This window comes from Pelophylax lessonae, assembly GCF_965119305.1.
Source record: "Pelophylax lessonae genome assembly, chromosome: 8".
In the NCBI taxonomy this organism is placed as follows: Eukaryota; Metazoa; Chordata; class Amphibia; order Anura; family Ranidae; genus Pelophylax; species Pelophylax lessonae.
The window spans coordinates 55,000,139-55,017,709 of record NC_138775.1 but is presented as its reverse complement, the minus strand read 5'-3'; the positions used below and the strand labels follow the sequence as shown (position 1 = coordinate 55,017,709).

At 41.1% G+C, this 17,571-nt stretch overlaps 1 protein-coding gene across 8 annotated transcripts in view; it reads left to right on the top strand.

Moving 5' to 3' along the window:
* MAGI1 (membrane associated guanylate kinase, WW and PDZ domain containing 1) overlaps positions 1 to 17,571 on the top strand; it is a gene marked incomplete at its 5' end in the record, with an annotated part of 797,934 nt that overhangs the window by 736,329 nt on the left and 44,034 nt on the right. For 7 of the 8 annotated variants that reach the window (XM_082266002.1, XM_082265998.1, XM_082266001.1 and 4 more), the window contains 2 exons: positions 1,902 to 2,121; positions 17,107 to 17,198. In XM_082266002.1, coding sequence (XP_082122128.1) covers positions 1,902 to 2,121; positions 17,107 to 17,198 — 312 coding nt within the window. The remainder of the gene's footprint in view (positions 1 to 1,901; positions 2,122 to 17,106; positions 17,199 to 17,571) is intronic. The other variant, XM_082266000.1, reaches the window with a different exon arrangement.

The window sequence follows — 17,571 nt, the reverse complement described above, 5'->3', positions numbered from 1 at the left end:
AACACAGACACAGCCATTTTTGCTCATTACATATGCAGGCTCTTCTTCATGTAGTGTTGTACCATGTATACACGTTTTCTCTTTAAAGCGGAGTTCCACCCAAAAGTGGAACTTCCGCTTTAGGGAGTCCTGACCCCCCGACATGCCACATTTGGCATGTCATTTTTTGGGGGGGGGAGCGGGTACCTAGTTTTGACAGGTACCCGCTCCCACTTCCGCTCGGAGCGCCGCGGCGCCCTGAGCGGAAGTTCTCCTCTCCCCCTCCCTCCCTGCAATCTTCTGGGACACGTCAGAGGTCCCAGAAGATTGCCGGCCAATCACGGCGCGCAGCGCGACTCGCGCATGCGCAGTGGGTACCCGGCTGTGAAGCCGCAAACTGTAACAGCCGGGTGCCCACAGCAGTGATGCCGGCGCCGAGGGAGAGGATCGAGGCTTCCGGCGGCCGCATCGCTGGACCGTTGGACAGGTGAGTAAATGGCTGGAACTCCGCTTTAAATGCAAATCTACCGGTCTTATCAGACTGGTTCAAAATATCAGACCCCTGGGGCAGACATGTGGAAAATACACTATAGTGCTAAAAGTATTGGGACGCCTGCCTTTACACACACAAACTTTAATGACATCCCAGTCTTAGTCCGTAGGGTTCCATATTGAGTTGGCCCACCCTTTGCAGATATAACAGGTTCTACTCTTCTGGGAAGGCTGTCCACAAGGTTTAGGAGTGTGTCTATGGGAATGTTTGACCATTCTTCCAGAAGTGCATTTGTGAGGTCAGGCACTGATGTTGAACGAGAAGGCTTGGATCACAGTCTGCACTCAAATTCATCCCAAAAGTGTTCTATCGAGTTGAGGTCAGGTCACTGTGCAGACCAGTGAAGATCCTCCACCCCAAACTGCTTTGTGCACTGGTGCACAGTCATGTTGGAACAGGAAGGGACCATCCCCAAACTGTTTCCACAAAGTTGGGAGCATGAAGTTGTCCAAAATGTCTTGGTATGCTGATGCCTTCAGTGTTCCCTTCACTGGTACTAAGGGGCCAAGCCCAGCTCCTGAAAATCAATCCACGCACTATAATCCCCCCTTCACCAAATGATTTGGACCGGTGCACAAAACAAGATCCATAAGGACGTGCATGAGCGAGTTTAGGATGAAGGAACTTGACTGCTATGCACAGAGTCTTGACCTCAACCCGATAGAACACCTTTTAGGGTGAAGTAGAGCGCAGACTGCGAGACAGGCCTTCTCGTTCAACATCAGTGTCTGACAAATGCGCTTCCGGAAGAATGGTTAACCATTCTCATAGACACACTCCAAAACTGTGTGGACATCCTTTCCAGAAGAGTTGAAGCTGTTATATCTGCAAAGGGTGGGCCAACTCAATATTGAATCCTACAGACGAAGACTGGAACCATTAAAGTTGATGTGCGTGTAAAGGCAGGCGTCCTAATACTTTTGACAATATAGTGTATGTTAGAGTAAGAATCTCTTGTTTCCCATAGAAACCAACCAGAATTGTTGATTCTTTTTTAATTGATTGCTATTAACAATAAGACATTTTCTTCTTTGCTTACCTTTCATACATTGGACTTTGTGTGGCTCATTTAGGAAGTTTGCTGCCTATAGTGAATGACAGAGAACCTATGAAGATGTATATGAAATCACAATATGAAGCAACAAAGTAGAAAACGTGCAAACTTTATCAGCCATTTTTATTTTCTCGTAATATTCGAAAAACATATTTATTTACTTGAGGTTAATATTGGATATATTGCATCACAGCAAAGTAATAAAATGTGACCTTTAGGTCCTGGTAGGTTATGTGTTTATTGGAGAAAGTTTTTGGTTATATTATTGAAAATACCGCAGACGCATTTTATTTATTTTTAAAATTTTCTCGACAGCAACCACAACTTGAAAGAAAAGACAGCCAAAACAGCTCCCAGCACAGTGTATCGAGTCACCACAGTGGGCACACAGCGTCCCCCCTGCGCAGTGCTCCTCTTGTCCCTGACTACCCATCCACTGAGGCACCACCAGTAGACCAAGTTGAAGGTTCAGGACAGAAAAAGCCTGATCCATTTAAAATCTGGGCCCAGTCCAGGAGCATGTATGAAAGCAGACGTGAGTATTACTTTTCAAATTTTGCTGCATACTGCTTAATATGTTTTCTTAAGTGTGAAAAGAAGACGTTCTTACAATAAGGAGGCTTGCCATTGTACTATGAAGAGTATTATGATAATTCTGCAGGTGCACCTTTATAGGGTGTGCTAGGCACCACTATAATTGGCATAGTTAAAGGGCCACTCCACCCAAAACTGATATTTTAGTTATAGGTAGAACACATTGGGCTGTCATAGCTCATGGTTTCCTATTTGTCATGGATGCTCCAAACCGTGAGAGCTCTTCCCATCATTTCTAATGCTGTTCCTGTCCACCTGGGAATTCTGGGTGTTCTCTACCAACTTGGTGTGTTCAGCTGCTCCTGTTCTATTTTCCATAATATAAAAGACATAATCCGCCAGGGAATCTGGGAACCCTGTATAATTGCCTCAGCAGGTGTGGGAAGCTGCAGAGATCTTACAGAGTCCCAGGAGATATAAGAAACTGTCAGGTAATGTCATTTTCCAGCTTCTACCAAAAACTGACATGTCAATTTTGGATGGACAGACCCTTTAATTGTAAGCGTAGGTCTAATTTGATTCAAAAGTGGGTAATAGGAGCAATGTGCATTCATTAGTTGTTGGCTAAATGCTTACATTGGATTACATATTGGAAACATGCAATGCCAGATCCGATCAGCTGATGTGGGATAAAGAAATGTGTGACAGCATGATAGCAGGTTTTGAACAATTTGGTCCTTCTAGACTGATGATGTTCTCATGGCTTATATATTTATTGAAGAGGATTGTACAAAACTCCAGTCTAAACTGTCTCAGTTGACCATGTGGTCCTTTTTAATACTGTTGTGCATATGGAGCTTAGATACACAGGCTTAGCAACAAGAGTGAGAGTGGCTTAAAAAAATGTTGGCAGCTGTGCCACTGATGACCATCTAATTCTGTAAATCCTACCTCTTCAACAGAGGATTGCAAGTGCATTTTCCAACTTGCCCTCAAATTCCTGTGGGCGGCAAAGATTTGTGACCAATCCACCTAGCCTAGGTTTTGGATGGCAAAGCTTTCCTGGGCACCGTAAAGAATATGTAAACCCAACATTTCATATTCTTGATATGTGCCTGCTGTAAAATGTACTTGTATAAAAAAAGTATCCTTTTCCCTTTGTAATGTGTCCATTATATGAAGTCCCTCTGCTTTCCTATTAAGACTGACCACACTAAACCGGAGAACACACAGTGGTCAGTTCTCTAGCTATGCTGGGAACTCAGTCTGCTCTCCTCCAAAGATCAGACTTGTTTTGACACCCAGCACCCCCCCCCCCCACACACACACACACACTTATGCCTCGTACACACGTTCAGATAATCGCACTAAAAAAATCGCTTTCCACTTGATCGCGCGATAATCTGATCGTTAGTACACAGCTTTTGACAGCCGATCACGACATTTTGTCCAACAAAATCCAAAGGGACAAACAGGAAAACTTATGTCATACGATAGCCTAGCGAACGTCAATCGTTTAATGAATACAGTATGCGTCCACTAAAAATCGATAGACAAAGACTACACATGATCAGAAACACAAAAATAACACGGAAAAAGCCTGGCTTCCATTGTTTCTGTTTTGCACCATCCAATACGTAGCTATGCAACCAGGAAGCCTTTCCAGAATCGTACGGAAAAAATCCTACACTAAGTACGCATCGTTGAATTCGATATTAGTGTCATGCAACGAAAATGCGAGCGATAAGTCATACGATTATCTAAACGTGTGTATGAGGCATTACACACACCAATACCAATTTACTGGGAAGATTAGTGTGCTGTTGCTTCTCCTCCTCCCCCAGCTCTTAAGCAGCTGAGAACAGATAGAATGTTATTATTTATAAAAAAAGCTATTTGTAGTATTTTATATATATATATATATTTATACACAAATGTTATGCCTTTCATTTTTAAACTGAATGAGTTGTTTTACAAGGCAATAGTTTACAATCACTTTAAATTGTTCCTGCAGTAAAAGTTTCTTTTTTTCGTTCAGTACTACGACCAGCCATAGGACTTTCTGTGGACTGTGGCTAGTAACCTTGTTGCATAACATGACCTCAGTGACAGCTTTAAGAGTAGCTGAAGAGCATTGAACTCTGCATTTTTGTGTTGAAGGGCACCATAATTATTTTTGCATTGGCCTTTTTAGACTGCCTAGGTGCACTATGGAAAGATCTAGTTGGAGCTTTCTTTTTGGCTGATAAAATAATCGCTCTCAGTGTCCTCTTGACTTGGTGCCTCCTGGCTTGTCATCAGAAACTTTGGGGGCATCTAGAATATGCTATAATAGGCGGGTCTGTCCCTTTTGCATCACTGCCATCACTTCCTTTATTAATACAGCACCGCAACCCAAACTCAAGTCACAGCCATTAAAAGGTCATGTTTCCTTATAGGTTAAGTCCACTTTTGCAGCAAAAAAAATAGCAAATAAAGAAAAAAATAATATAGCGTATACAATTGCGACACAAGTCATATTGTAATTAAACGTTATTAAAAATTAACTTTCCTTTTCAATCTGCAGCTGCTGTAATTCCCTATAAATGCAATGCAATATGGCTACCTTGAGGCGTTCTGTACACAGATGGTGTACAGAACGTCTCCCAGGATTGTCATTTCCTGCTTGTGGGATTGGCTTACCGATTTTCCCAGAAGTCTGCACTGAGATACAAATTTGATTTTGAGCATCCCCTGCAACAAAAATGTCATTATTGGTGAGATATTCTCAATAGGAAATCACATCTAAAGGGGCGCGCACCCTGCAAATTTCCTCATTAGAGCCATGCAGGTGCAGCAGCTGATTGATAATTACAAAACCACTCCCATACAGATTCACTGAGCACATGGACACACAGACAGATAAACAAAAGGTAGGAATCTGCAACAAAGTTTGTTGAAATCCCTACAATATACATAGATCACCACAAAAGTGTTGCTCTTTAAGTTCTGTTACTTATACAGATGTAAAATGTATTTACTTGAGGTTACTATGGCTGTATTAGTTGTCCTTGATCTTGACCACCTACCCTTCATTCCCTCAGTGCCTCCTGCCCCCCCTTGCCTTTCTGAGATCCTTGAAAGCAAAGCAAGCTATATACAGTATCTGCCTCTGATTACACCTTGGGTTTGTACCCTTTTCAAGAAACAACATAACTTGGAACAACTTATTTACAGCTGCACAGCGAACCCCTTTCATCCAGATTTACATTGTTACCTTATTACTTTAAATATTGTTACATGATTACATTACACCATTGCAGCCTGCCTGACTTGCACGCTAGCTGAATGCTGATTTGCCTAGAAGCGGTTGTTTTTCCCCCTCGACGCACACTGCAGAGGAGTCCCGCAACGCCAAACTGATTGATGCAAATTTCTTGGAGAAATGACTGCACAGATCAGCATGTATGTAACCTTGACATAACCGTTAAGAGCCCGCTATGTTTTCTAGATAGGAAGCAAATGGACCAGCCGCTGTATGTTGTCAGGTTCATTCACTGTGAACCCATATGAAACATTTGTGCGCCTATATAGTGATTGGCATGTTCCCATATTTGGCAAATGCACAATAACATGCCGTTGACCTGCTCATTTTTCAAAGTGCCTGGAATATATCAGCTGTTAAATCTGCTGCAGGAGCAGGTGGACTGTGAAATACAGCTGTTGCTCACCAATTTCTGGGATGGACTGCATCTGAACATTAGTATTCATATATGAAATACCTGCTACCAGGAGTTTAAAGGGTGACTACGCTTTTACTATGAACCACTCATTTGCATTTGTCCCTGTAGCTTTTAATAAAAAGCCATAAGGATGTGTTGCGTTTACCAACGCTAACTCAGATTTCAAGCTGCAGAAAGCGCGTCCTATTGGTGCTGTGTACATTCTTTACGACTGGTGTGGAAGCTGCTCCTGGCTTCTTGTTCAAATTAGCACAGAGCCAGTCCCCCATCAGTGCCCATTAATGGCAGCCAGGAGCATCTTCCTTACCAGCTGAAGAGGAAGAAGCAGTGGCGGGTGGCTGCAGGCCACACTGGCTGGATCTGAGCTTCTTCAGTAAATGTAATACATCCTATTGGCTTTTTTTTTTTCCAGAGGCTGCAGGCAAGTATGCGAATACATGATTCATAGTTGAGACACTCATGACTGGCCTTGGCAATTTAAACTAAGCCTTTCAGTAACTACTTTACTTTTCTGAAAAAAATCATGGCATGTCACAATATACAACAGAATCTTTGTTTTTGTTCCTTCTGTACCTTTTATCATTAAAAAGCCATCCTTGAACTCTAGTCCAGTGGCTTTGGTTAGGATGAGATGATGTCATGATGAACGTAAGGCTTCTTTCACTCCATGTGCAGAGACGTCAGTTTTTCTGCACGCGTTCTGCAAGGGCACAAAGAAAACAGTTGTTCTCTATGTGCCCTGTTCACACCACAACACTGGTATCATGTGCAGATTTTTTCTGAGCATTAATCTGCAATGTATTTGCATTTTTCTGCACAAAAAAACCCCAAAAAAAAACAAAAAAAAAATCTGAAACTGACGTGACATCTACATAGAGAAAAATTGACGTCTCTGCACGTGGTGTGAACAAGCCTTTTTTTGTCACATTCATTTTTATGCATGTATAGTGTGACTGAGACCTAAAATAGGAATGTCTAAGCGGGCCTTAAAGCGGAGTTCCACCCTGGGAATACTTTTTTTTAATAAAAATACCCCTGGGACAGTCGGGGCTAGTACATTCCACAATGGATAGCCTCTGATCTGTCCCGGGTTGCACTTAACTTTTAGAAGAAATACTTACCTTGAAAAAGTATTGTCCAGCGCTGCCATCTCAGGTGTGGGCAGCTTGAAGCCAGCGCAATCCTCTTCTGCGTCCTCTTCCGTCTTCTTCGGTCCCACGATGCACTGCACCGGCCCCGCCGTCACTTCCGGTGCCGCAGCGTCATCCCTGCACAGCTTCTGGGCATGCCCAGAAGCTGTTTAGCAAGGTATGACGGTGCCTGCACCGGAACTGACGTCAGGGCCGGTGCAGGCGCATTGATTCCTGGGAGAGATGACGTTCAGCTCCCAGGATTCATTGCAAGCCAGGAAGTGACGAATCGCCGTGGCCGCCGAGTTGAGGAAGAGGAAGTAAGGTAAGTATATTTTCTTCTAAACCAGGTAAGTAAAAAAAAAAAAAATTGCGATTAGCCATTTGTTTTTCAGGTGACCCCGGGCATGAAGATGGAGGTAAGTTTTATTTTAGGGTGGAACTCCGCTTTAACTTTTACTCTGTTAATTACATCCCTTTTTAAAACTTGATGTGCACAACAGAAATGCGCTAAATGCATGTGCCTTTAAAGGCCTCTTCACATCTGTATGCTGTCTTGCAGCTTGATTTTCATTGGCCAACATGAACAACACATGAGACATTGAATTGTATTAAGAATGTGAGTCACCGCATATTCAAAATGTGCATCAGTGTGCTATAAAAAAAAAATAAAAAATACATGCCAAACAAAAACGCAAGGGTGTGAACTAACTTAATTTGCTCCTTATGCCTTTGACAGTCAGGTGCTTCTGTTTTGGGGGCGCTAATCTTGTGCATTATCCTAAAACCATTGCTTTATTGATCCAAAAATGGTAAGTATTATACTCACAAAATGACAATAGAATCAAGCGCATCACATTGCACAGCATCATCCAATCCACCATACATCATACCATGTGGCAGGAGAAGATAAAGATCCAATAGGCTAACGCGTATCAAGGACTAGCCTCTTCCTTCAAGCCAACAAGACTTTTACCTGCACCCCTCTTATATATCAAAATAACATGGCTGATTTCCAATGTGGGCATTTTGCCCCCCTGGGCAGGATTGGGCCCTTACAAACATCATGCATTAGGCAAATGATAGTACCATGACAGCCAACAGAAGTGATCAGTAGTAGTTCCAGTTGTTCCAGACTTCCCCAGTCTTATGAGGACAGCAAGACGAGAGTTATCCATACAAGCCATGATGGAAGTTTAGCCTATTTTGCATTGTGTGGGCCTACTCCTAAGTGCAGGAGAATTTTGTGTTTGTGACTACTTCAGTTTTGGGCCTCTCTTCACAAAAAAGAATATTGGAGTGCAGAGAAGGGCAACCAAACTGAAAGGGCCATAGAGGAGCTCAGCTATGAGGAAAGATTAGCTGAACTGAATTTATTCTCTTCCATGCCTAGAGGAAAAGAAATGTAACTTCTGCATATGGAAAGGTTTCTTCACAGTAAGAGCTGTGAAAATGTGGAATAGACTCCCTCAGAAACTAGTTCTGGTCAGCTCATTATATTGTTTTATAAATAAGATGGATACATACCTAAACGCACAGAATATAACTGGCATTTAACATTTATAGGTTAAAACACCAGGGGTAGTTGATCCAGGGAATATCCAATTGCCTCCTGATGGAGCAAATTGGATCATGCTTTACTGTTTTTGTTTTTTTTGCCTTCCTCTGCAAAAACTTTGGGTATAGGATTGTATATATGGCGTTTTTCAACTTGACTAATTAAGTATGTGCCCAATACTTCTTTAACATGCCATGACTTCTTAGGCCCGAGCCAAGAAAATCTCATTAGAGGTTTCCCTGTTCTCTTTTATATATGCTGTGCTGTCAAGCAGACGTCATGAAGTGGAGGTGGTTGGTACAGACAGAAAGATGTACCTTTTACAGGAAAAGCAGGCTGAAGTATCCAATGATAGCAATTACTGATTCCAATGAGCTCTTTGTTCTGCAATAATGTACTTTATTGTAATCCCAAGAAGAATCAAAATGAAACAATTTTGCTTATGACCACCAGTTATATTGTGCTTAGGACATCACAGACCATTGTAAAGCAGTATCTGCAGTGTTGGAAGTGGGGCTGAAACAACGACCTAACAATGTTTCGGTTTAGTAATTTAGATATAACAGATTTCATGTGAGGCATCTATTCAGTATTTTACATTTTCCCGGAAACGGTGCGTAGAGCTGGCTGGAGGAGCCCAGTAAGAGAAATGGAAGTTGCTGAAACATGACCAAATTCCATTCTTTGCTTCTATACATCCAACAACTGCCAAAAACTGTCAGTTCACAACCAAATTCTGTTATTTTCAGCTCTTTAAATAGGAAATATAAGACTGTTCTCTATATTTTGTGTCTCTGTAAGAGTGAACTATGACAGATAAGACTTTTAGTTAAGTGTAGAAAGATCTCAATGCATGAATAACGCACATTGGATAGTTATTGATGTTTTGCTTGGATTTTATGGGTATTTAATCCTAATTAAGGTAAATTGCCACCCAATTAGGCTAAATAGCTTGGAGAGCAAGAAAAACTCCATTAATTGCATTATTGACCAGCTGCCTTCAAGTGAAAATTTTTAGCTTTTTATTTTTAAAGCCGAACTCCAGCCTTGCCAGTTTTACAGGCTTCTCTCCTTTGCTGAAATTGATTACTTTGATTTAACGCATGCTGGTTTCATACTACATACCAAAGTAATTCAGATAGAGTCCGTCTCTTTTATTGGCTTGTGGACATCCAGCATCATCTAGCTCTTACCTGTCCATGCCCCTCCCGCTATTTATGATCTGCTTGCATTGCACAGAGAGGTTAGGAGACTCAGCAATAAGGTGGCTGGGTTTAAATGTAAGTGTAATGAAAATGAAAAAAATTTGTTTGAACATTTCATTAGCATGTTGAAATGGTAGTTGTTCATAGTAAAAATAAAGGGCGCACCGGCCTAGCGCATTATCCTCAATAAGGCTTTATTAGTAACAGATACAATTGTCTACTCACAAACAAATGATGTAAGCCAGCGTATAAAATTTGAATAACAGAGTCCATCGTTGTACAGTCCACAGTCTTAGTTGAAATAGCGGCTAACGCATTTAGAGGCTACGCCTCTTCAGAGGATGCCAATTCTGTGGAGCAGCATCAGGGCACCGAGGGTAAAAAAAACATTTCAAAGAGGTGGAGTCTTGGTTGAGTGCACAATTCGATCGGATAAAGTACATGGGGTTTACCAAATATAGACACATTTGAGCTGGATGAAACACAACCTGATTTTTAATTGCAAGATGTTTGAGTCTTCCTGTTAAATAGCATTCCTTCTGGCTTTGAGGAGTCACACTTTGGTGACTTTGTCTTGGCCTTCCTTTACCTTGTGTTGTTACCACGAGCCATAGTTTCCAATAGTTACCACGTTTTTCATTTAGACCATGAGCATACTTATGGGATTGCTGCATCCTTCATATAGCTTAAATATATAATCATAGGCTTGTTAATTGGATGCCAGATGCTTTATAGTAGGCATATACAATCATACTAATGGGATTCCTACATAATATGTTATCTGCCCCCACTGAGGAGACTTTATAGTCCTCTGTATATATATATATATATATATATATATATATATGTGTGTGTGTGTGTGGGTATCTATATATATATGTGAGTGTGTGTGTGTGTATATATATATATACATGGAAGAATTTCTTTGACAAAATTCAATCATATTTGATTGAGCATACTTTTATGCCACATTGAGTCTACATAGATATTTCTTGACCTCATATATTAAATTCCAATTTGTATTACATCCCTTTGGCTTTGTCCATGCAGCATCCCTCTCATTGATACTGCCTTTTGGGTTTGGACACTGGCCGACCTTGTGTGTCAGACGCAGCGTGTACCTTTGGTCCCTGCTGATGGGTGCCTCCTTGACTCTTCGTGAGGGTTATGCAACAAAATCTTTTAGGTCATCATCTTTTATCTTTGGTTGTGTGTTCACTTTTTGCATACAGTACATGAGTATATACTATAATCACCTGTGCCCCTGAAGAAGATTGAACTATCCTTCTCTTATTTGAAACGCGTCGGTCCTTGCCAACCCCCTACCCTTAGGGGTTGGGTTACATGTGATTGTTGCCTTTATAAATAACAGTATACTGTATGCGCCATTCACTGTCACAATCACATTGTTTTTATGATGTACTACATTGTATGTGTCATTTTCATTTTATGTTATATAACATTTATATACTTTTTAGCTAATTGAGACAATATCAGATATTGTTATACCAGAGCCCTTAAAGTCCCACAGAGGGGTTTTTTCCTTGTTCCTTTCCATAGTTTCCAAAGTAGATTCTACTCTCTGCCAAAGAACATCCATTACATGGACCTCGTTTATTGGACATTGATTGGCTCATGATCCAAACTCAATATTCTTTAGTCAACATGGACTTCAAATTTATTTATTGCTGCTTCTTTGTATGCAACAAAATAGGCCTTTGCAATTTGTGTTAACAAAGCACGTATGACTCATTAATATTCTAACAAAAAGTGCAAATGCTAAGTGTCTCTTGGTCTTTTGAAGCATAGCTGAGTAATGATGATTTTATAACTTGGGTTTGTTTTCTCTACTTTCCGGCTTGCTTCCAACGTAAGTTACCTTTTTATTTGTGTTCACTTTACTTTTAAATCTATTGAATATTCTATAATTGTTTTAAAGTTTATTTTTTTTTTTATTATTTTTTTTTTTTGTTTGATCAACTTTTTGCAAATAGTCAAATCAACGTGTGTTCATGTTGTTAAATGTTTACCTTCTACTTACATAAGTACCTTGTTTCCGCACGTCTTAACAAAGGGAGGCTGTTCCCCGCCGAAACATTGACATTGATTACACTATGCTGGAAAATTTCTCCTGCGTTAAGTCCCATTGAGTGCACCTACTGTCTGCTGCATATTCTACATACTTTTTTTTTCCATTTATTTCACCTAGGCAAATACAGCTACAAGTGTGAGCAGTGGCCTATCCCTACATTATTTGTTTGCTTACTGCATATACATGATGTGCTAAATGCATATGCTGCAGCACGGCAGTCATGCTTTTGTGCCTTTGAGACCATGACGTTAGGCTATTGACAACATACTTTATATTAGAATTGATCTTTTTATGACACTTCCCAGCCAGGATGCTGACTGTACTCCCAAACATACAGAAATCACTCCTACCAATCTGCATATGAAATATGTTCCTGCGAATATGGTGCAGCTAGCAGGTTGAGACTCACTTTAAAATGAATTTTCAATATTAATAATTCTAAAGAACTTTTTGAAAATACACAGCAGTCTCCCTTTAAAATAACCGAATACTGAAAAATTCATTTTGGCCCCAAATCATAATAAAGTGGACACATATTTTAATTCCCTTGGCCCAACTACCTATTTTAACACACACAGGGTATCACATATTAACAGTTTATGAAAGAGTCATAAACACTGACCACTGCATCTTAGATGCTAGTTAAGTCCTGCCGGTCGCGGGATGCTTCGGACGTCTTTTCCCATCTACCGCTGCATACTTCTTTGGTTGAGACCCCTCGCCGGCACCACGGCCATCAAACCCACCTTCGGAGTATTTTTCCTCACGCTGTCCCTTTCTTCTCTTTTTCTTCCTATCTAATATCCTCTCCTCGTGTTTTTTTCCTACACCTCCCTCTGTTCTCCCCTTCCTTTCCCCCCTTACCATGATGCTCCCCTGCTCCCCCCAAGCTGCAGACCCGATCCCGCCCGCGGGCTGGAACACTTCCCTTCACTAGTCCCTTGTGTGGGTTTCTTCGGAATTACCCACCCCAAGACGGCCTACACGCGTTTGCCGGTTGCCCCCTATGCCCGGATACAGCGTGTTCCCCCATGGGGGTGTCCGGACATGTGGGGGGAACCGCATGTGCCCTTGACATAGCCTTATCCGTATCATACGCAATCGTGATAAACGTTGCAACGGTTTCTTATTTACGTGTTCCCCCCACGGCCCTGAACTATGAATATGGGGACCAAGATTGTCATCTCCTTACTAAACGGTTTACAATGCCTGCCTTGTGATGATCTTGTTTATTCCTATACTCCACTGTCTGATTATATCGTGGTTTGTTCATACAACCCTATTCACAGTATGTAATGTTGCTGTTTCCCTTGTTTTTTTTTTTTTTTTTCATTTGATGCACTTCGTATGCCTACAAGTGTTGTTTACTTTTTTTTACTTGTTATGTCATTCCATTTTAACTCCATAAAATGTTTAAGGAAGATGAAAGAGTCATAAGTCTCCCATAACAACCAATCACATTTCAACGTTTTTTTTTTTTTTTAAGTTGAATTTAGCTCATGGATGTAAGAATCCTACCGGTTGCTATGAGTGACATAATTCCCTATTAGACACTTGCTAAAATGAGGTGTTTCCCAATATTTAATGCTGGCATCTGTACTAATGGCTCTCCCTCAAGAGTCGATGGCCTGACCACAAGAATTATCTTCCCCTGATTATATTGATTTTTTTTTTTCTTTCCGTAATAGTCCTCATATTACCTTTCCTACTTAACTCACTTACTGGTATTGTCATGTACAGACCACTATTGAAATCAATAATAAAGTGTAGTTGCTAAGAATAAAAAAAAAACTGTTTTCTGGGAACACAGGGAGGGTCAATGTGAGGACCCTCTGCGAAGGCAGAAGTAACCTGCTATGGCACTCCTGCTGTTGAGGAACTACCAGTCGCACATTGTATCATATAGCTGCATCATAAGGGCCTTAGAGGATTTGCCCCCTTGTGATTTATAATACTCTTCAACCACTCTTGTCAACATGTCTCTTGTGGGCTTATTACCATATGCATAGCTTAATGTTTCTGGAATGTCAATGGAAATTATGGACCCTCTGAGCCACATGATGTTCTCCTTATTAATAATATCCAATATGCACAAAAAGAAGTATTATATTATACCAAACATGTGGCTATGAATATATCTATCTGATAAATATGCCTCGATTATGCTTCTATTTGTACAATAAAGGAGGGAGAATAAGCATTCTTGAAACTGGGTGAGATAGATAAGAATAAGGGTGGAATGGGGCAAGGTAGCATTGATTGACATTGATGATAATTGCAATAGGCATGGAGAAGCTGCCAAATCTGTATTGTCTGTACTAGCATGGACCCTCCCAATCAGACACCAACTGTCTACAAGTACATCCTCCTTTGTACGTTGACAGATAGGTATACAATTGTTCTATCCCTTTGGTTTACTTCAGAAGTATAAGGGTTGTAGCAGGGACCCCTGGACATCCACCAGACCCCAATCTCCTGCCTAGGTTGCCTCTGACCAGAGCCATGGACCTAACAGCATTTACTTCTGTTACGAGTGCTGCTATGCCACTGATTATCACCACCTAAACAAAACACTACATGGCCTACAATGCCGCAATGCAATTTTACTGCACATGCCATCATTCAGAAGGTTTATGAGAAAGAGATGAAGTCCTAATCATACCTGAGCTGCAGAGAATCATGTCTCACTCTTCACTTATGACCTTGTATCTCTGTTCTTTTACCCCCTTATATCTCTGTTCTCCTACCCCACAGCATCTTCCTTGTAAGGCTGGCCCGAAGTTTTTTATTACCTTACAACCTTGCTTGTCAGAGAAGTGCTACTCCTAAAGTGGTTGTTACCACAAAAATGTATTTCACTGGCAGCTCCTCTATTATAATGAGGCATAACACACAGGGTAAATGTTTTTCTAAAACAAAGCTTGTAAATATAGTTTTACAGCTATCTTCAGGCCGGTCATGTGATTCCCAGCCAGTGTCCTACTTCAATCCAGGGCTACTGCGGCAGGGGCCGAGACCTTCCTCTGACGTCAGCCTCGGAGGTTACGTGGTCACTCCTGGATCATAGTTTACCCTGTGTGTTAAGCCTCATTATAATAGAGGGGCTGGCAGTGACAATTTGTAATCTTTTTTTTTCCTAATAATAGCGGCAGGAGGGGGGGTGGATACAGAGACACGGACACACGGAGTTGGCAGGGAGGGAGGGGAGTGAGGGGGACCGAGGAGAGCTGGTTAAGCTGGTTACGCAATCTGACCACAGTGATCAACTTGACTGGCCTGCAAAGAGTCCTGACCTCAATCTTAAGAACACCTTTGGGATGAATTAGAGATGAGACTGTGAGCCAGGCCTTCTCATCCAACATCAGTGCCTGACCTCACAGATGCGCTTCTGGAAGAATGGTCAAACATTCCCATAGACGCACTCCTAAACCTTGTGGACAGCCTTCCCAGAAAAGTTGAAGCTGTTATAGTTGCAAAAGGTGGAACAACGCAATATTGAACCCTACAGACAAAGACTGGGATGCCATTAAATTTCATGTGTGTGTAAAGGCAGGTGCCCCAATACTTCTAACAATATAGTGTATGTTGGGCTATCGAGCTAACTGCTCCCCATTCAGTATGCATTCACAGCACATATTAGAGAGAAGACTTCAAGCAGGAACTTCTTCTACAACTTTAAGATGCTATGCTACAAAATGCTGAAAGCCACAAAGGAAAGCTAGCGCTGGAAGATGTGAAAAGAAGGAACACAATAAGAAATGTTCTTTAGGGACATTCAGCTTTTATTATGCACACCAGTCAATGCAGCACCACAGCATACTTTCTGTGGTATACTTTCTTTTCCCAACATGAAAAGGCTACTTGGTTGTGCTTTTGCTATCAAGGCCAAAGGTCCCTAGTCCTCTTCTGAAAGTAGCAGATCGTAATCTCAAATAAATTACTCTACAAAGCTCCTGTATCCACAAGCTTTCCATTTTCATTTCCATTTAATGACTACTTATGTATGCCAAGTACATGTAAGAATGACATGTGTTCTATATACTGTCAATGGTATTCCCTTGTCATGGAGTTATGAGACAGCTGTTATAGAAAAAAAGTGACTGTCAAAGTTGAATCTAATCTAGATCTAGCTGAGGCAGCCGTTTTGTAGACTATTAGTCAATCGTAACTGTTTACCCTGCAGCCATTTTGTCGCTCAGCTCATTAGGAAATAGCCATATCTCTATGGTATTAGACAGAATTTCTAATGTCTTTGTGAATATTTAGCCCTGAGTGAATTGAAAGTATGCATCCTTGTGAAGGTTGAATTCAGCACACACAAGCTTTTTCTTGGCTGGAATGAGAAGTCTGGTCAGGGTGAAGCAGTTTGGGCAGTTGCCTTAAGCCATATGCTGTCTATGCCTTGCATACACATTAGGTATTTCTATAGTCTAAACAAGGGCACATTTTATCTCCCAACAGGACTTTAGTTAAGATATCTCGATTTTTTTGTTAAAAAAGGGAAGGACTTCAAAGAAAAAATATGGCCTGGCTATAAACATATAAATATTTCAATACTGCCTTCTGTAGATGCAGACACTGTGAAGCAATTCATCCTCAAATTTTAAAAAAGAAAGTATTTTTTTTTTTTTTAGTAGTTCAGTTTTTTGTATTCCCTTACTTGGCAGCCTGCTAGTCTGTATTGTAAACATAGAACAGGTATACAGGATGGGGGGGGGGGGGATAAAATTGCTGAGACCTGACTTGAGAGCAGCTTCAGTGCTTCTGTTGTAAACTTTGAGGAGTGATTGCTCCTTGCCTGCAGCTACTGAGGTCAAAGGGGACCTTTAAGTTTAAAGCTTAGTTATTGCTTGTTAAGCATTTATATTTGGGTCTCCATCGCATGGCCATGGGACTGTTTAATCAGCCAAATGTTGCATGACAAAATATGGATAACATAGGGGGAGCTTTGTGTTTTCATTTTTTTTACTTTTTTATGTGACAGGTTGGGAACTACAGGGCACTCTTGTTTCTGGCCTGGCACACAAGATGGCTGACTGTACGCCAAGGAGACATGTTCTCCTTAAGCTTTAAGCTCTTTATCTTGGTCTCATGTGCAGCAGCTCACATCTCTTCCCAGTACATCTCACACACAGATTGCTTCCTGGCAGCTCAACACAATGAATAATTAATGCCAATTTTCATGTATCAGTCTTTTTTTGGCTTTGTATTTTTGCATGTAAAGTAACACTGTGATTGTTTTCTTTTTTTCTTTTTTCTTCTCTTTATGATTTCCCAAGTTCCAGATTTTCAGGAGCATGATATTTTCTTGTGGAGGAAGGAAACCGGTTTTGGCTTCAGAATTCTTGGAGGGAATGAACCTGGGGAGCCAGTAAGTAAATGCGGACGACAGATGGTGATGTGCAATGTGCATGGTTTCCTTACCACCATTGACAACACTTAGGATACGTGCTCTCTGGTGACTGGCAATCGTATTGTGTTTGTGTGGATGTGCTGTGGGTTTCTGTTGAAAAAAATCTGTGTTGTGAACTGTTGTGCTGTATACAATTAAGATTAATTATCTCTGAAGTGACCCAAAACAAGCATGTCTATATAGTATACACTGTTAAAGTAGACCTACACACCCCAGTGTTTGATAATGCAGTGCCAGATCCTAGTTATGGTTGAGTAATAATTAGGCTTGGAGAGGTATACTTAAAGCGGTTGTATCCTAAAAAAAAAAAACCCTGCAGGACAAAGGCATA